Consider the following 19513-nt stretch of genomic DNA (forward strand, 5'->3'; position numbering starts at 1 on the left):
CCATTTTGGGGAGGGGGGGTAAAATCATGGATGGAATATGAAATCACCATCCACTAACCAATTATTCTAAAATAGCATCCCATCCCTGGGGAGTAGGAGGATCTAAATGTTTTCAGTGGAGTCTAAAGTTTTTGTGTAACGGCAGTTAGCATCAGCAATAAATATAAATTATTACATTCCTTTATTTTTGTCTGTTGGCAGCAAACAATTGCACAGCAATTTTATTGTCCTAGAAGCATTAATATATGATCCTACAATAGGATACAGGACTGCATCTCAAATTTGATATAGAATAAGCCTGTGCTTGAATCCTGTTTTTATATTGAAACTTTACTCTCAAACCCTTAATCCAATTTTGACATGTGCGTGCATTCATGTAAAATGTTGTTCTACTTTATTCCAATTTGCTGAAAAGTAACTGTTGGAAACACAGAACACACGTCAAGAATACCTGTTAAATCAGTCAAATGTTTCACTTTGATCTGTGACAAACTCAAGCGTCTCTCTTATTGTGACAGTACATTTTAATGGATCCGGGACGGGGGGGGGGGGGCGGACTCTAATAACTGAACTTTGATCAACCTTTAACACGATTACGGTTACGCAATATTCAGACAGAACTGAGAATAAGAGTTTCACACCTTAGCTTTCCCACACGTTAATGTGAATGTGGTGCAATCCACACGATTCATAAACACGTGGACAGCCTTTGAAGGCTCGACGAAACGTGGTCAAAGCAGTTCCCAATTCGTTTTTCGACGTCAAGACCAGCTGACTTTACGGGGAGTGCTTGACGTGTGCTCCTCTCACGCGGTTCATAAAGCAAACTTTCAACCACTTTCATCATGAATGCTAAACACTGACAGAGATTCTTGACTCACCGGAAGAGGCTCAAGTTCAACAGCAGCATAAATACAGCGGTCAATACAGAAAGACATTTTCCCCCCTCCCCACGGAAACATGGATATCGGGGCAGAGAGCGCACCTACCTCATGGAGGGAATGTTTTATATTAAAGAGAATCCGCATGCTGGTTCCTGTTGGTTACAAGAGCGAAATAAAAGAGCTGTCAAAACTTTCAGTACCAGTGGTAAGTACCCTGTATTTAAATAGACGCTGGTCAGTAATCAGTATAATAAAAAATAAAAACTTAAAATAATACATTGGCATTTGATTATGTGGATTAATACCAAGATTTTGACTGTCTTCTACAGTCATTGATTAATACCGATATATATCGTACAGAACAAATTGACCCCTCACGCTGTAAATTACTAGTTTTAAATAGCTGTTTTTGTTGCCCTGGCAACTTTTAATTCATTTCGAATTTCCTTATCAGATGATATCCCAGCTCATGAATTTTTCCTTGAGCCTTGTAAGTACAATATTTTGTGGCCATCTGGGGAAGACAGAGCTGGCAGGAGTGTCCCTGGCCATTGCAGTAAGTGAAATTCATACAATCACCTTTTATTAAGTCATTAAACCAATAGAAAAGTGACATCCAATCCATCAATGTTTTCTAACGTATTTCCAGGTTATTAATGTTACAGGTATATCTATTGGTAATGGTTTGGCATCAGCATGTGATACTCTGGTTTCTCAGGTGCGAATCTTTGGTCCATCACAAATAATTTATTATCAGATATGATGGTGCTTAACAATAGCAATGGCAGACTAAACTGTTCTGTGCTTTTAGACCTTTGGAAGCCATAACCTACTGAAAATTGGAGTTATTCTGCAGCGGGCCATCCTCATTTTGCTCCTGGCCTGCTTCCCCTGCTGGGCCATCCTTATCAACACAGAGCCTATTCTGCTGGCTGTCAGACAAGAACCAGAGGTGGCAAGGTCAGCCGTGACAATCCGCTCATGCTTTCTTGAATTTTAAAATGTGTGTTCATTTTGATGGGATAAAATCAATCTCTCTCTCTTTCAAGGTTGTGTCAGATGTATGTGAAGATCTTTATGCCCGCACTTCCTGTAAGTATGTCTAAGGCTAAGTGTGCATGTGTGTGCAACACAAAAGCCACAAAATTGAACCAAGTGGGAGAGAGGAACAGGCTGACATGCATCTCCTTGGAGGCCGACCTGATTGTTCCTTACGTGTCCCTTTTTATTAATGTTTTAAGATAGATTTAGAGTCACTCTTCCAAATAAAAATACACCTACAAAAAGGAGGCCTTGCTAATCCCAGATACAGAAATCAAATATCCCCACAGTAAAATCTTCTCCAAAGTGGGCTAACTGGTCAGCTAGATAAATTCAACCCTGTTTTTTAAGTAGCTAGTAATCGCGTTATTTTAAGTAGAAATCAATGAGTCTATAAAGTCTCTGCTGGACACTTACTTAGTTGGTTAACTTACAGCATAGCTCTATTTATTTTCCCCCTTGTACAGGTGTATTTGATGATGTAACAAGCTGTCACTACCAAACAGGATGAGTCCCAGTCTAATCACATTAGAATAAAATGTTTCAAATAATTGCAACCCAGACTATGTTGTTCTTTTCTTTCTGTTTTTATTTTTTTGGTGTGTGTGTGTGTTTGTGTGTGCCACAGGCTGCATTCATGTACTCATTAGAAACAAGATATCTCCAAAACCAGGTAAATATCTCCCTGATTATTTTGAATAATACAGTTTGGATCGCAGGGAATACAGATTGTGTTCTTCTTTTATCCACAAAATGATAGAGTAGATTGAATATACAATATGTGTCTGTAAGTGAGACTCCAGTCCTACTGGCTACAATGTTTAATGATTGATGGTGTCCACATACAGATAGCAAGGAGATCAGGGCTCCTTGAGCCCTTTCATGTCAATAAAACTATGATTCACTTCACTTGACAAACACTGCGAGCTGCTGTTTTTGATTACAGGAAATCAGTCAGATATTTAATCATCCTTTTGTCTGTTGATGGAAAACTGTAATGATGTCATGTACAGCAGGTAAAATAAGTATTGAACACATCACCAATTTTTTTTAAGTAAAATTTTTTCGTTAAACACAGGATAAAAGTATGAACGCAGGTTGTCTAAATGCTGTTCAGCAAACTTTAAACATGCTTCAACATGCTGTTTCTTCAGCAATATGTGGTAAGCATGCATACAGGGCACGGTGGTTGAGTGCATTACTTATTGTTTGATTTGAAACAGTTGTACCTGTTGATTTAAGGTCTTTCTGTAGCTCTCCACAAGTGGTGCTTGGCTCTTAGACAACTCTTCTGATAATTCTTTTCACTCCTCTGTCTGAAATCCTGCGGCTAGCACCTGTTCATGGTAAAAATTTTTGTTCTTTCCTCTTCCAGATTATGGCCCCAACAGTGCTCATCGGAAACTTCAGTAGTTCCGAAATTCTGCTGTAACCAGTGCAATCAGTATGATTTGCAACAATAAGGTTGGGAGGGGCTCGAGAGAGTTCATTAGCTTTACCCATCGTGAGATGATTCTTGTGTGACACCTTGGAAATGAGATACTACTTATAAGCCATCAGTTGGGACTGAACCAGAAGTAACGGGGTTGATTTCAGCTGGTGTCATGACTGCCCATGCCTTTTTAAACCTCCCTTTCTTCATGTGTTCAGTAGTTTTTCCCTGTGTCATTTCTCATTGTAACACAAAACTGAACATATGGTCATCTATGGTTTGATTTCTTTGTGTTTGTTGATTGGATGGGTTGTTGCTGACATATAGTGAGAATTTCATGGCAATAGCAGCTTTACAAATATATTTACTTAGTAAATTGGTGACGTGTTCAATACTTATTTTACCCAGTCTATCTGGGCTGTCATTTCACCATTTCCTAATTAAAATAAACTTGTTGCATTTCTGTTTTAGGGCATTATATGGCCACAGGTCATCACAGGCTTTCTTGTCAATCTTCTAAATGCACTCATCAACTACATCGTCCTCTTCCCGTTAAACCTTGGAGTTGCGTGAGTTTGTTTTATTGTATTGCACATGACTTCGTTAGTGTCGTCTTTAGTGGTATCAACTGACATTATCACATACTGTATAACCAACATGACACATTGAAATAATCTTTACAGAGGTTCTGCAATAGCCAATGCCATTTCTGAGTTCTTAATGGCTGGAATCCTCTTTGCTTATATCATATGGAAAGGACTTCATAAGGCCACTTGGGGAGGTGAGTACTGCATATACACTGGATACTGGTTATATTTAATATTAAGAGAAACCCAAATGAGTTTAACAATGATTAACAACTAACAGAAATCTTTATTTAACTGTATAAAATATAAGTTGTTTTACACAATTACAAAATGAACAACTTGTTAGAAGTGTTTATAGAAAACATAAACATGTCTGAGAAAGACTATTATTTGAACTATTGTCATGGTGACAGCTGGATGTAGTGACTTTTAATGGAAGGGTTAGGTGGATGAGGTCAACAGATCATCAGATAAAAGTCCGAAGGTCGAAGCTGAAGTTGGACTGAACTGACGAATCAAGCATTTAAGAAGCAATAAAAAAAACAAAAAACCTACAACCAGGTTACAAACAAAATGAGCAGAGTTATAACAAGTTCATGTTTATTTTCCTTTTAAGTGGACCTGTTTTATTTTCTGTTATTATACTGTGACATTGGTGAGTGCTCACATTACACAGGGCTACTTTGAAAGACTAGGTAATCCCTGTAAGCAAAGCCCAGACTTCAGACTGCTCTAAATGCTAAACTTTTCAACTCTTAGATTTTATATGATGCTAAAGAGAAGTGATTTCTTTCATACAGCCTGGGTGTAAATATGGGGATCCAAACCATCCGCTGTTTTAATCTAAGCAGCAAATCAGAACAAAGTTGTCCTTACAGCGAGAGGAGCTAAAATGGCTTGTTTTTCAAAATGAACAGACTGTGAGATGAGAACACCTAAAGGGAGCAAATAAAAAGGAGGAGATGATTAAAAATTTAAGCAAAGCCACATAAGCACACAAGTCCAAGGGTGTCATGTTTATGCTGTGGCAGGCAGGATGAGGATCCAAACGCAGGACTCGAACGATGGGATGAACAAAGCAAGGCAGCTTTGTTACGCTAAGATAAAACACAAACAAATTTGTGAAAACCAAAACTTGAACATGGAAACTGGAAACTAAGAACTAAACACGGGGAAACTAGAGACTAAGGACAAATAAATCCAGGCTCACAGAAGAACTACACAGCACATGGTGTAACACCAGACAGAGAAAAACTCAGGGCTTAAATACACAGAGAAATAACAAGGGAATGAGATGCAGATGGAGAGCACAGCTGGGAGTAATCATACATGACGAGACGGGAAGGAAGCAAAACTGAAAACACTAGCATAGGACGCGAGACTGTCAAAGTAAAACAGGAAACAAGAGACATTCACAAAGACACGGACTTTACACTGAAACAACAGAGGGAACATGGAGCACAGGAAGGGCACAGGGACAGAAACCTAAAGACCAGGGACTATAAATATAATATAAGCAGAAAAAAATAGAGAGAACCAAAACCATGTAAAATGGTAAATGGCCTGTATTTATATAGCGCTTTACTAGTCCCAAGGACCCCAAAGCGCTTTACATATCCAGTCATCCACCCATTCACACACTGGTGTGGCAAGCTACAATGTAACCACAGCCACCCTGGGGCGCACTGACAGAGGCGAGGCTGCCGGACACTGGCGCCACCGGGCCCTCTGACCACCACCAATAGGCAACAGGTGAAGTGTCTTGCCCAAGGACACAACGACCGAGACTGTCCAAGCCGGGGCTCAAACCGGCAACCTTCCAATTACAAGGCGAACTCCCAACTCTTGAGCCACGATCGCCCCAATGTAAAATGACAAATCAGAGAATATAACGTAAACCAGAAAAACACAGACACTGGGTCACCACACCCAGTACTATGACAAAGGGTAAAACTATAGAACTGGAAATTAGCGTATTGAGATTTGCTTTAAATCATGTGGTAGAAAAGCAGGTTGACAAATGATTTATTGGTTTATTATATGACTACTATTTGTTTTGAGAGAATTTTTAAAGTATTTTATTTCTTTTGCTTTTGTATGCACTTCAATTTAAATATACATTTGGAATTGCTAACATCTACTTTATAAACACTTACGCAGGTTGGTCTCGAGAGTGCCTCCAGGACTGGGGCTCATACATCCACCTGGCTGTCCCTGGCATGGTCATGCTATGTGTTGAATGGTGGACATATGAGATTGGAGGTTTTCTAGCAGGTAATGCCACAGGCCACTTTGGCATGCCTTTGTCTGTAGAAAAGCAGCTCTGAAATCTATCCGCTATCTGTCATTGACAGGTCTCATAAATGAAGTGGAACTCGGAGCTCAGTCAGTTGTGTATCAACTGGCAAATGTTGCATACATGGTGAGCCCTTTTGATGTGAAAAAACCCTCTGCACTGCCAAAAAACTTTATTCATAAAGAATTTTCTCATTTTACATCCATGTAACAACTTTTTTTATTTTTAGTTCCCTTTGGGTTTCAGCATAGCGGGCAGTGTAAGAGTTGGAAATGCTTTGGGAGGTGGAGAAACAGAGCAGGCCAAGCTGTCTGCTAAGATGTCAATGTTCTGTGCAGGTCAGAATGCATCAATGTTTATTTCTTTGCCGTGTTTTTTTTTTTTTTTTTTTTTTTTTGTTAGTTTTTTGTCTAATATTCATTTGAAAATATTTTTAAAGACAGTCAATTAAAGGTAATTAATTACATAATTTAATGTTGCATAATTCCAATTTTGCTCTCCAGAAGGAAGCACAAAAGTAGCTTAGAAATTTTAAACAGTCTCCGTAATTATAAATGTTAGCAGAAAGCGTGAATATTTTCACTTCTCTTTATCTACCTATGATGTGCCCTCGAGAAAGGGTTTTGATCCTATAAGGAAAAAGACTGTTAAGGCATGTTGCTCCCGAAAAAGGTAAATCTTTAATTATATTTCTGTCTTTACTGCAGTGTCAGTGTCTATATGTTTGTCAACTCTCATCGGGAGCCTAAAGGACCACATCTCTTATGTTTTTACATATGATGAGTACGTATATAATTTTATGTTTTTTTGAAACAGTTTTGAAACAGTCAGTTTTGTTTTATAAATCACAGCAGTTGTTACTTAAAAAGAAAAAAGAGAGGAAATACCAGCATGGGTTACACTTACACATGCAATTTCAGTATCAAGTCTAGGGGAGATAGCAGGCCTCATAAACGACCTTTTACCCTTACATAAGTTACTGTCATCCTTCGCTTACATAATCTCTCTTATACTGAATAGACACAAAGGTTTATGGTAGCTGCACTCAGCTGTGCTGATAATTATTTACATATTTCTCCTGTTCCTTAGACAGCATAATTGTATAACGTCGCACAAGGCTCAAATTACACAAAAATCTGTTTTTACAAACTCAACAGTCTCACTTTAAAAATTTAGACTCTCTTCTTTCAGACAAATCAGGCAAAGGGTTTCAGATGTCCTATCTTTTTATGCACCTTTCATTCTACTTGATGCAACATCTGTGAGTATCTGCCATACCCCAGAAACATCCCATAAAGTACGTGTTTGTGGGTACTTAACCATGTCTTTATCCTTTTTGCGTGACTAGGCTGCCGTGTCTGGCATAATAAGAGGAGCAGGTAAACAGAGAGTTGGTGCTATTTGCAACATTTTGGGATATTATGGTGTTGGCTTTCCGATTGGAGTGTCACTGATGTTTGCAGCCAAACTAGGAATCATGGGTGAGATGTTTTCAACCATCAGCTGTTTGTATCCATGTTATTTTTGTCCCTACAGTTCTTTTTTTCATTTGATTTCTACCACAGCATCAACATCTCCTTCCTCCTCTTAAAGAAAAACATGTTTTGTTTTCCTCAGGTCTGTGGACAGGCTTGTTAACCTGTGTGTTCCTGCAATGCTCATTCCTGATTTTCTATCTAATCAGAATGAACTGGAAAAACATCACAGTTGAGGTTTGTGTTTAAGGATAAATATTTAATTTTCAGTAGTTTTCGGCTGTCTCTTTATGACTAAAGGATCACGCATTGATTCGTCTTGCAGGCTCAGATCAGAGCAGGAGTGCATGTAAGCCCCACAGACACAGGTAAGGGACAGTTTTCACAAATTATTTAATTTGGCTGAAGAGCAAAAGTGTTTATCCTGTTCATCACGAGAAACAAAACAGTTCTGTGTGGAAGTAGAACATACAGAGTTTAAAAGATACCTTTAGAAGAATATTTAATGAATCTTGTTTGTGTATTTGAATTATGTCTCTACATTATTCACAAAGATTTTACAGACTCTTGTGTCCCCAAATCTTCAATAGCATTGTGGACCCAAAAATGACGCAGGATAAATTTGTTGCAAAACCTGCGACAAATGTATCCTGCGCCACCAGAAATGAATTATGTTGTTGTTAGTTTGATTATTGCAACAATGTCTCCATATGTATGTGCAAACTACCTTTGTCATATTCAAGCCACAATAAAACGTGCTGAGTGCGGAAAGGTTAGGACAGCATTATGTCACCAGTAACTTCTTTAATATTTAACAAAGGCTAAAAACTTTTAGAATAGAATAGAATAGAATAGAATAATCCTTTAATTGTCCCACAAGGGGGAAATTTGGTTGTAACAGCAGCCAAAAAGACAAATATACAAACAAACAGTACACAGGACACGGAACAGAAACATACACAATTTTTCTTACATATTTTCCTACCTTCACTTCACCAATTGGTGTGACTTACAATTTATCTCTGACAATAATCCTAAAAGTGTCATGCTTTAGTTGCTGTAGACAGGGTAAACTAATAAAAGCACAATTTACATGTAGAAGTAAATACATTTAACACTTTTAAAGGTCTATAACATATTTTGTAGCTATTTTATTATTGTTGTCATTTTGATATGTTTGTATGTAGTAAGTGTCCTTACTTTTGTTTTGTTTTAATCATGCAAGGTCTAAAAGTATGAAACGTTCAAAGTCCAAATTGTTGTCTGCAAATTGGTATTTGCTAAGCAATCAGAAACCAAGATCTTCATATTTTTTAAATGTTCTTTAACATCTTTAACTTCAGTCTATGGCAACACTAAAAAAACACTCAGTTGGATCAGCAGATAGAACCATAAAAAAACTAACAAACAAACAAAAAACAATTCAGAGATTTTAGATATTGATTATACAGCAATTAATATAGAAAACTTCCAAAATGTGAACAATATTTTGAATAACAATTATAATTTCATGATCCCTAACATGGAACATTTGCATATATTTATGTCCAGGTACCCAACTAGAAGACCCTGGTAACTCAGTGGGTCAAGCAGACACCATTGATCTGATGGATGTTGAGGTGGAAACAACAGTGCGGACAGCTGAAGGAGAGCTCTCTTTCAGGACTCTGGTTCTGCGTAGAGGCTTGGCTCTAGCTTTCATGTTGTTCATCTTGGCTGTTGGTATTATTTTGAACCTACTTATCACCAACTTGGCTACCTGAACATGAGTAATGTCTGTCTCGTTCAGTGAAATAACTCCAGAGTCTCCAGTGCTGCTTTTCTGGGAGGTCTCAGTAATATGCTAGCATTTGCATCACAAAGCAGACAGTGACGGATGGCACAAGCAGGCACAAAGGCAGACGAGCAGGAAATGAATGAATGGTCTCTTGATTAATCAACGAACGAGCATTATATTACTCTTAAACATGACGAGTATTTGGCAAATTTGCCTGTGCTCAGTTTACAACACCTTGCAGAGACAAACAAGTCAAACTAAAACTGGTTTGAGAAGGCAATATCAGATTCTCTGTACTTACAACATTAAACAGAATCATTGCAGTCATCTATTGTTCACTCTGACTCTTCATCTGGCACCAACATGGTGGAGAAAATTTGATCAGGAGTATATGTAGTGTTGATCGAGTCCACAGTAGAGTTGGTCTTGGGCAAAGGCACAAGGAAGTGAACACCTGCTCCCACAGCAAGAAGTGCAACTGCAGCAAACATAACGAGGCCTCGCCTGAGGATCAGTTGGGTGATGGAGAGGCGGCTGCCCTTCAGCTTCTGTGTCACATCTCGATCCTGCACCACAGTGCCCCTGTCTTGGCACTCGGTGCTCACAGACATATAGCCATCCATCAGCTAGGAAAAATGAAACAAAAACACCAGCAGGTTGGTCACACTGCTGTGGTCATAACCTGTGTGCATGAAGTATCTATATGAAGGATGTGCTGTGCTCACTGCAATCATGCAGAGTAGAGAAAAGAGGGAAAAAACCCCATTTGCAATCAATCCAGCATATAGAACAGTGTGAAAACTGAGCTTTTAGCACATAGGGATTACTTACTCTTTGAAAATCTGGCCATGTTGAATATGAGCATCCACCACTGCAGTATATAGTACTCTGCAAAAATCTAATTTCTCCTCTTTTTAAAAATATTTTGCTGGGAAAACAGTTTAAAATACAGTTTAAAATCCATTCTTTGCTAATTTATCTGTTGTGTTGACACAAGACTAAAAAAAGTTTGTTTGTTGTATTTTTAAAGTTTCCATGATTCATAGGTAAGTGCTAAATGACTTAGCAAATACAAGGAAATCATTCTTCTGAAAATGGCCGTGTACAGGAACTGAAATGAGTAGAAAAGCAAGTCATGTCAAAAGAGCAAAGGGTGGCTCAGGACTTTAGCACAGTACTATATATATGTCAGTAATGGAAGAAAACATAATATAAATGTAATCAAGAACGGTTTAAGAAAAACAAAACTATGTCAAGAAATTTAGATTAATTGTTGCTATTGCTGACTTTAACTGTTACATAGACTCACATTACTTGATGTTTGATCTTGGGTGCTGTTATCCACAGTGCCTGTCACGGGAGCTCTTCCTAATAACGAAGGATTTTTCTGAGCCCGTTTCACAGCCTGTAAACATGAAAAGTCAGTGTAAGCAATAGATTCATTAATATTTTTGGGGTCTTGGAAGCTAAGTATAAACTGATCTCCAATTTGAGGCACAGTATCTTTATTGGTTGTTTTCATATGATACCTCCTCAGTGATTTTCTCCCAGTTCAGCTTAAAGATGACAATAATGTAGAAGGTAGATTGTAAAATGACACAAACAAGCAGTCCAAGCCAGAAACCTGCAGAGAAAAAGACAAATTACTTAAGTGCAAGGCAAGCTTCACTTTAAAAGCTCATTTTAGTAAATTACAAAAAAAAAGCATCACTTTGTGCAATTACCCAACACTCTTAGTTTTGCAACGAATGTCAACGTGATACTTAGAGAAAGCCCTATGCAGTAGTATCCAATGAAATTAGCCACAGCTGGAATCTTCTGTTTCCCTGTGCCTAAGAAAATGCCCGTGCACACACACTTGGATGAAACAGAGATAAACTTTATATTAGATTTACTTGTCATGCTTTTAGGAGCATACACGCGCTGCCAAGTGTAACTAAAACTCACCACAAGACCATCAAAGAACTGAAGGAAACAGTAAGCATTCATCAGCTGTGAGACCAGACCTATGATCTTCCTGAAAGAAAAAGGTTTAATTAAAGTTTTGCACATCCTTGCCAATCTTTGAATGCAACAACAGTGTTTAGGAATATTACTGTTAGTGAAATGCGAATGCAGCTGAACTCACTCATCTGACGTGAAGATGAAGCCAATCACTGTTTTGACGGAGCCAAGGACAAGGCCTTCTACAACTGCAATGCTACCTAGAAAACAAGAGCTCCAAAATCTGTATAACGGTAATAAAGTTATGGGAAACGAATATAAATCACGATACATTTCTAACTGACCTGCAAGAGTCAGGGACATCTTGCTAGTTAGGAGTGCTCTGCCGGTGTCTCCTGCACCAAGAGCATTACCCACCCGGGCACATGCCGCAGCTTGAATACCAAGAGGGAACTATGGATTCATTATTATGAAAAAAGTATAGGAGAAAATTTGCTCTCGGGGGGTTCAAAGCAACCAAAGAAATATTTTAAAGGGAGAATTTAATTCTCTGATTTGTAGTGATTAAACTATACCATATATGTTATGACAGTCACCATCATGACAGCGTGCTGGGCTGCCAGCTCATTTTCGCTCAGCATTCCTGATTGTTACAGACAAAGAAGAAAGAGCAGGCATGATTCAAATATTTTTTAGCTGGTCTATGATCATCTAAAAGGAAAAAAAAGGATTACCTGCAAAGAATCCCCCAAACTCATAAACCCACCACTCAAAGCATTTCATTAATGTACTGGGAATAGCCAGCTTCATGTAGGAGCCCCAGTCCTGCAGTGATTCTACAGACCAGCCTGCAGGGGGCGAGAGACACTCATTTATATAAAACTAGGGAAAAGAACAAGATGGTGCATGAGATCATCACTGTTCTCAGTATACCTCCCCATGTTGTTACATGAAGCCTCTTCCACAAAATGTAAGCAAACAGAAAAGTACAGATGTAAATCTGAGACAGAGTATTTGCAGCTGCAGAGCCACTGCAAGACATTTGGGTTGATATCAGTGTTAAATTCTTTTATTCAGAATGAAAGCATTAAAGTGATATGAGTGTGAGTTCACATACCTAACACCCAGATCCAGCCAGTGAATAAAAATATAGTTTGTCACCACATTTGCAATGTTTGCCAGAGCAGCACTATACATTTGTGGCAGTATTATTCCCTGAGAATACAAAATGTAGTCAGCGTGATTACATTTCCTTTTCCACCAAAATTGTAATTCGTTTTAGAAACAATTGCGATATCTGTAAAACCAGTACGGGATCGGAATAGAGAAATGGACCTGGTTCTGCAGGTAAGACACCTGAAGATGATGTAGAAACATTGCCTACGGAAGAATAACAAATTATTGCACAGCACAAAAAACGTCAAACATTGGTTTTGAATGTTTGTATAAAGGTTAAGGAGAAAAGCAGCGACTCACTGGTACAGCAGGCAGGAAGGCAGTAATATACAGCTGGGCTATTCTGAAAGCAAGAAGTGCATATGAGTACATCTAGTACATTTTACATTTTAGTTTATATGTATTCATAAAGGCCTTTTCAGAATAAAGTTGTACTGAACTACACAAACAATTAAAAATAAATAATTTCAGTAGAAACAAAAGCAATTTCAAATCGAAGAGAAACCAATACTCATGCAATCTTACACATTAAAGAAGTTGCTTTGTTCAATAAGACATTAGTGGGTTTAAAAAGCCAAAAAATAAAAATGCATTTAGAAGAAGCTACAGAATTAGCCAGCCTGAGGTCATTAGGCAGAGGCATCAGGCATGACTGAATATTTCAGGCAGCAGGAAGTTTCATATGGATACAGCAGCTTAGATATGCAGACAGGTGCTTAACAAAGTTAAGCTTCAAAAATGATCCGTAAAATCATTTCTAAGGCTAACAGGTAGGAAGTGCAGAGCTGTAAAGACTGATTTCATCTGGTCACTTATTTTGTTAAAAGCCTGGCAGTTGCAGTTTGAATTATTTGTATCTTATTTATGTTATGACGATGAATAAAGTGCATTACAGTGGTCAAGTCCAGAGGACATAAAAGCATGGATGACCTTAATCGAAATGAGATAGGAATGATATCTGTCTAAGCGGAATGAAACACGACTGCATAACTTTAAACACCTGCATATAAAAGAGAGAGCTTGGACCCAAAATTACCCCAGGTTATGAGTCTCTCTCCAGACATTTTTAAATACTGTAGGAGACCCAGATTAGAAAAAAGATCAAAAGTGCTGCTAGTGCTGGGGGACGAGGGTGTGATTATAATTACTTCAATTTTATGATCATTCGGGTTTAGAATGTTTTTAGACATCCAGTTCCTAATTCAGCTAGATGGGACCTAATATGTGAGATATCAGCGGTAAAAGGTTTTAATAGGACATTTGTGCCTGCATAGCAGCGAAAATCAACTCCATCCATTTGAATGAGAAGATGAGGCTTTGTCAGTCATTACAGAAATTTACTTGTTTGATAGACCTGACATAAACCAATCCAGCGTCACATCACTGATACCAGCACTGTTCTTTAGACTGACTGAATTAAATGTTCTGGTCCACAATATACAAGGCTGAGATCAGGCCAAGGAGAATGAAAATAGAGAAGAGCACAGAGTCAGCAGCAGATTGTTTGAGACCTTGACAAGAGTAGTTTGAGCATTGCTAGTGAAGCTCCTAAGACATATTTGGTGATTCCCTGAATAAAGCAAAAAGTTAATCAGAATGACTGTGATGTGGACAGTTGACAGTTGTTTTAGCTAGCAAAGCGGCATGGCTGATGTGGAGTGAAGCCACGTTAATGACAACGTGTACAACCATTGGAGATGTGAGCAGGACAGACGGAACAATTGACGGAAAAAGTGTGGACTTTATACCAGTTTTTAAATTGTGTTGATAGGCCACGTAAAACCAGAGTTATGATAAAAATAATCAAAAAATTATATGGCAACATGGCATTTAGTTGTTTAGGAAGGGGGAAGTTTTAGGAATGACGGCAGTGTTTTAAGATGTGAGAGATTTGCGACGTTTAGCGCAAATCTTGTGTAGTTAGTGTGTAGTGTAGTTAATAGTTTTGTTGTGTGTGTCAGAACAATGAGGCGACTGCTGAATGTTACAGGTGTTACAGAAGTGATACATCTCCTGTTGTCAGGCCTGCAGGTCTCATAGTGGACAAAAATTATTTTTTGGAGTGGCACAAATAATTTGTGTGGCATCAACTTTGATGCAGAACAGCTGATTGTTCTGTAAATAGTTTCAAATGTTTATTTTAAAAAACGCCTTGGCTGCATTTTTAGGTAAACAGCTGCAAAAAACTTTGTTGTTTGCATAACTCAGTAACTTTTTTGAAGAAGTAACTATTTTATTAAGTGCCCAACATTGGTCATTATATACTGTATTTTGCAGACAGATAGTTACAGGACTCTCTCCCAGACCACAGACTCATACTCATTATCAGTGTTGGTCAAGTTACGTGAAAAAAGTAATCAGTAACTAATTACTGATTACTTCCTCCAAAAAGTAATCCCGTTACTTTACTGATTACTTATTTTCAAAAGTAATTAATTACTTAGTTACTTAGTTACTAAAAACACGATTTACAACCTGGATAGGTGATAAAGCGATAGATCTTTCAGCCCAATTCTACTTTTTCTGCATAATCCATCATACAAAAAGTAATCAAATGGAAAAGTCTCTTTTTAAAACTTGTTTCATTAGTTTTAATCTTTTAACTTTATGCATCAAGCAAAAATTTAATTATATGCAACATTCTCTGACTGGAAGAAATTTGTTTAACATTTAAACCTATTTCCTGCACATTCCAGCACATAAAATATATACATATTTTTATTTACACTCACTCTTTCAAATAGATGCAAGTAAAAAACAGCAGAAAATAAATAAAATCAAAGACTAGCGGTCTTGTTGCTCTATTTTCACCTGTATAGCAGGAGTAGGGTAGGCAGAGGTTTACCCTGGTGCAGGTGTGCCGCAGAGGTCAGTGGAAGAATCCGTGAGTTTGTCTGTGATTTTCCCATTACGTGGTAGCGCACTCGGTGCTTGCTTGGGAGTTTAGGGGGTTTTTTTTAGCTGTAAAATTAAGTTTTCTTCCCACGCACAACGGACGCTAATGTTTTTGTCACTTTTTATGGAATCAAACTCAAAGTAAGGTCAGTACTTCCACGCTTTAAACGCTGCATGCTCATACTCTGTCCCGCACTCGATATATTATCCATTGTTGATCTGCACACAGCTGTTGTCACGAACTCGCTTACGTCATGAGACACTCTCGCAAAAAAAATCGTGGTTTTAGTAACGCAGTAATGCAGCGTGTTTACGGGAAAGTAACGGTAATCGAATTACCGTTTTTGCAATAGTAATCCCTTACTTTACTCGTTACCTGAAAAAAGTAATCGGATTACAGTAATGCGTTACTGCCCATCTCTGCTCATAATACAAGTCAGAGCTTTATATATATAAAAAAAGAAAGTTGTGTTTTCAAAATTAGAGTTCAAGTTATTTTTACTTCCAAAAGTTTTAACATACTACACAGGTCATTAACAAGATTTTTTTTAAATTTTCATTGTAAGTGGGCTAAAGCAGTTAATTAAAAGTAGTCTAACATAAATGCTGTAATTTGATTATTTTAATAAACCATGTACCTTGGATGGATTCGATGCGGGCGTGACCACAGTGCACACGTCTGCTGTTGCTCACAGTGGTCCAAGGGACCGCTAAGGGAGTTTGTGTTCGCTCAGACGCATAAAAAATTAGAGGGAACATTGGTTCAGTTTTATACGATTAGTTGAGATAATTTTGACATTCACTTAATTTGTATTGTGATTCTGTTTAGTGAATCTTTGGCGACCAGAAATGGTTTTAATGCACAGATGTTATTCCTGAGAAGATCAGGTTTCATGTTTAAATGTACATTTATATCTATGCTAGTTGTAGCAATAATATTACTGTATATTTGCTGCTGTTAGTTACCTGGCCACCTCAGGGTCCTGGCCCACACATAATAGGATGGCCTGAGCATTAATGAGGAGACCCCAGCAAGGCAGACAGAACAACAAGAGGATGATTATGCCCCGCTGAAGGATCACGCCCACCCGGAGTAGATTTTTAGCACCAAAAGTCTGTCAGGATAATGAACATTTTAAAGATGGCAGCAAAAAAAAAGGGAAAGCAAAAAATTCCAGTGTATGATATCATCATGTCGACTTGGTTTTACAGACCTGAGAGACCAAAGTATCACATGCCAGTCCCAGACCATATCCTGTTGCTGCAGTGGTAATATTAATTGTCTGAAATGAATGCAAACTATTATAAGCAAAACTTGAGTGATTCTTAAGAGCAAGTGTCAAGTGCTGAGCATAGATTAAATCACAAACAAGTGTTGTTGCCGAGTGATTACGAGACAATTATCTTGCTGACTTAAGTAACAATTCCTTTTCTTCCATCAGCATCCTCGTAATTACTTCTTCATTTAGTCCAAGTAAGCTTCCAAACATCAGCGGAGCATACAGATGATGACTTACAGCAGAAGCTAATCCATAGCCAGCCATCACGTCATTTCCCAGACGGCCACAGAACATTGTAACCACAAACGGAAGCATGTAATTGAGGATTCGAGACAGCAGCTAGAAAGAGAAATACCATAAATGTTGCAGGAGTGATACCAGTATCACATGACAAGTAATTTAAAAATAAACCATTACATACTGCAACTAATTATCGTGGTACACAGATTTCCTGACAAGTTTATTTTCTGCAGTTTGCAGTCATTATTCAGCAAGTAAAAAGTGCCAAATATTGTTTCAGTTTTATTGTCACATCTGTGAAAGTGTGTTTTCCTGACATCTTAAACTTTTTTTTTTAAAAAAAAGACTGTCATCAGTCTTCTGTTGTATCATCAGCAAGGATAATCTCCATCTACGTGGTCTGTTAAAGAAAGATCATGGCACATGACAATCCCAGTACTTACCAGAGGACCTGTCATCTTCAGGATGTGGTACAGTTCCTCTCTGTGGGCCACAGGAACCCTGTGGCACACCCGTCTACAACAAAAACGTTTGCCGCTGGACCTCTCCATGTCTGCAGCCCCAGATGCAAATGTATGTTCTTCCACTAAAATCTTTCTCTATACTCTCACACAGTCATCTTAGTTGCACTCCAGGATGCTGCAAAGGATGCAGCCACAGCTGCCTTGGAGCAAAACAAAGTCCAGCTGAAACAACACAGATTGTGAGAAGGAAGAGAGAAACACTCAGCAACCACAACAAAGGCAAAGATGGGGGTGAGGACTTGAAAGCAAGAATGTTTTGATCTGGGTGATTAAACGTGTGTAAAACACAAGTAACTGCCTCTAGTTGTGATCAGCTGAGGAAATTTTACAAAAATAATAACATCAGGATTTTAGAACTGCAAAGATCAAACATTCGCGCAATGTTAGACCAAAAAAAGGCCATTGTTGGAGACAATCTGATAATGTAATCTATTGTAGTATTTCACAGACTTCTTAAACAATCCAGCATCCTGGGAACATGAAATAGCTTACTTAATGCCTTCTCAAGCCAAATTGAAAGTGGTAATTAAGAACTCAACCATCAAAGAGGTGTTAACAATAGAAAAGGAGTAAAGAGGGAAATGTGATCTTTTTGTAGTTGATTGTAGTTGCACCTCCACATTTAAAAGAGCTGGTTGAGATGTCTTCGACATATGATCAGGATGTCCCCCGTAAGATGTGGGGTTAAGTGAGGTGTTTCAGGTATGTCCTACCAGGAGGAGGCCACACAGCAGAACCAAGAGGTGATAGAGGTTATTTCTCAGAGCAGAGAAAGGTCAACTAAGGTCTCCATAACCCAGAGCTACTATAACACTCTAGCTACCTAACATATATGCAGTGTTGGGGAGTAACGGAATACATGTACCGCCGTTACGTATATAAAATACAAAATATGAGTAACTGTATTCCGTTACAGTTACCGTTTAAAAAGGTGGTATTTAGAATACAGTTACTTTGTTGAAATAAATGGATTACACGGCGGTACTTCGCTGTTTTATATTGTGGCGGGTCAGGCCTGTTTGGGTTTTGTTTGACAGCTGCGTTCTGTTGTTCCAGGTGGCAGCGTTACGGTTGCCATGGTTACAGGGTGACGCTCTCTCTCTGCGTGTTTCCTGGGTGAGAGAGGCCTTTTTGTTGTTGTTGTGCTAAGCTAATAGGCAGAACGCTACCGGTATAGCTCTAAAGAATGTAGCATCATAGGCAGCGTAGTCCGTGTTGCAGGGAGAATGGACTGCCATACACGTTATGTGTCTGTGAGCGAGGGAGGGAGAAAAAGGAAAAGTACGAGCTGTCATCGAGCAAAAACGGGAGCTGGAAGCATGTAAATATAATAATAACCACTGCAGCCAAGAAGAGTGCCTGACGAGCCCAGTTGTAAGTAAGCTATTAAGACTCGACTGTACACCGTGTTCGTGTTTTCCTCCAAAAACAATAAGTTCTGTTGGAGCAGCCTTTCAACGCCTCTCTCTGTCTCTCGCTAGCAAAGTTGACCCAGACAACAAAGTAAAGCTAGTTTTCGGCTACGAGCCCGACACAGAACCCACCGTATTAGCCAGAGGTCCCTTTACTACGGTTCGGAGCCGCGGACCTTCAGTAACAGTAATAAATCACAGCAATTGTACATTCATGTAGTTGTAAACAGCATGATAATATATTAAGTAATCCAAAGTATTCAGAATACGTTACTCTCATTGAGTAACGTAACAGAATACGTTACAGAATACATTTTGGGGCATGTATTCTGTATTCTGTAATGGAATACATTTTAAAAGTAACCTTCCCAACACTGCATATATGAGGGTGAAGGCTTTTAGGGGGACAAGTGCATACTCTTAGAACAGGATCCAATAACTATTTTTGAGACAGAAACATTTCTATACAGCTGTTTTTTACAGCTTTCCATTTAACAGTGCAAAGACATGAAATCCTTATCACCTGAGCAACACATTAGATATGTTTTTA

At 38.5% G+C, this 19513-nt stretch overlaps 2 protein-coding genes across 6 annotated transcripts; one reads left to right on the plus strand and one right to left on the minus strand.

Moving 5' to 3' along the window:
* Positions 1-809: 809 nt before the first annotated feature.
* Positions 810-9843, plus strand: slc47a3 (solute carrier family 47 member 3). Its single transcript, XM_006801546.3, has 17 exons — positions 810-1089; positions 1339-1440; positions 1534-1602; positions 1696-1844; positions 1934-1976; positions 2554-2598; positions 3829-3926; positions 4041-4138; positions 6105-6218; positions 6299-6366; positions 6470-6578; positions 6948-7023; positions 7432-7501; positions 7589-7721; positions 7858-7952; positions 8041-8083; positions 9267-9843. The coding sequence occupies exons 1-17, from the start codon at positions 961-963 to the stop codon at positions 9476-9478; spliced, it is 1653 nt and encodes a 550-aa protein (XP_006801609.1). The 5' UTR covers positions 810-960; the 3' UTR covers positions 9479-9843.
* Positions 8558-17709, minus strand: LOC102786894 (multidrug and toxin extrusion protein 1-like). Of its 5 annotated transcripts, XM_006801548.3 has the most exons (17): positions 17471-17709; positions 17025-17126; positions 16722-16790; positions 16474-16622; positions 12913-12955; positions 12772-12816; positions 12554-12651; positions 12370-12467; positions 12171-12284; positions 12012-12079; positions 11781-11889; positions 11621-11696; positions 11440-11509; positions 11217-11349; positions 11022-11116; positions 10802-10897; positions 8558-10118 (listed from the first exon to the last, which is right to left on the minus strand). In XM_006801548.3, the coding sequence occupies exons 1-17, from the start codon at positions 17576-17578 to the stop codon at positions 9828-9830; spliced, it is 1764 nt and encodes a 587-aa protein (XP_006801611.1). In that variant the 5' UTR covers positions 17579-17709; the 3' UTR covers positions 8558-9827. The 5 variants fall into 5 exon arrangements, with proteins under 5 accessions (XP_006801611.1, XP_035768313.1, XP_006801610.1 ...); XM_035912420.2 differs by having other exon boundaries at positions 11217-11509; XM_006801547.3 differs by having other exon boundaries at positions 11621-11889.
* Between the last annotated feature and the right edge of the window lie 1804 nt (positions 17710-19513).

The sequence above is a fragment of the Neolamprologus brichardi genome, chromosome 14 (genome assembly GCF_056152115.1).
Source record: "Neolamprologus brichardi isolate AB-2024 chromosome 14, ASM5615211v1, whole genome shotgun sequence".
NCBI lineage: Eukaryota > Metazoa > Chordata > Actinopteri > Cichliformes > Cichlidae > Neolamprologus > Neolamprologus brichardi.

Excerpts from the sequence above, each read along its gene's own strand:
- LOC102786894 (XM_087851066.1), bottom strand. The coding sequence starts at position 17,578 with ATGGAGAGGTCCAGCGGCAAACGTTTTTGTTGTAGACGGGTGTGCCAC. Across the intron at positions 12,652-12,771 it reads TGTCTTACCTGCAGAACCAG|GGAATAATACTGCCACAAAT; the intron begins GTCCATTTCTCT and ends TTGTATTCTCAG. Across the intron at positions 11,117-11,216 it reads TGCAAAACTAAGAGTGTTGG|GTTTCTGGCTTGGACTGCTT; the intron begins GTAATTGCACAA and ends TTTTCTCTGCAG.
- slc47a3 (XM_006801546.3), top strand. The coding sequence starts at position 961 with ATGGATATCGGGGCAGAGAGCGCACCTACCTCATGGAGGGAATGTTTT. Across the intron at positions 1,441-1,533 it reads GAGTGTCCCTGGCCATTGCA|GTTATTAATGTTACAGGTAT; the intron begins GTAAGTGAAATT and ends ACGTATTTCCAG. Across the intron at positions 1,603-1,695 it reads GTGATACTCTGGTTTCTCAG|ACCTTTGGAAGCCATAACCT; the intron begins GTGCGAATCTTT and ends CTGTGCTTTTAG.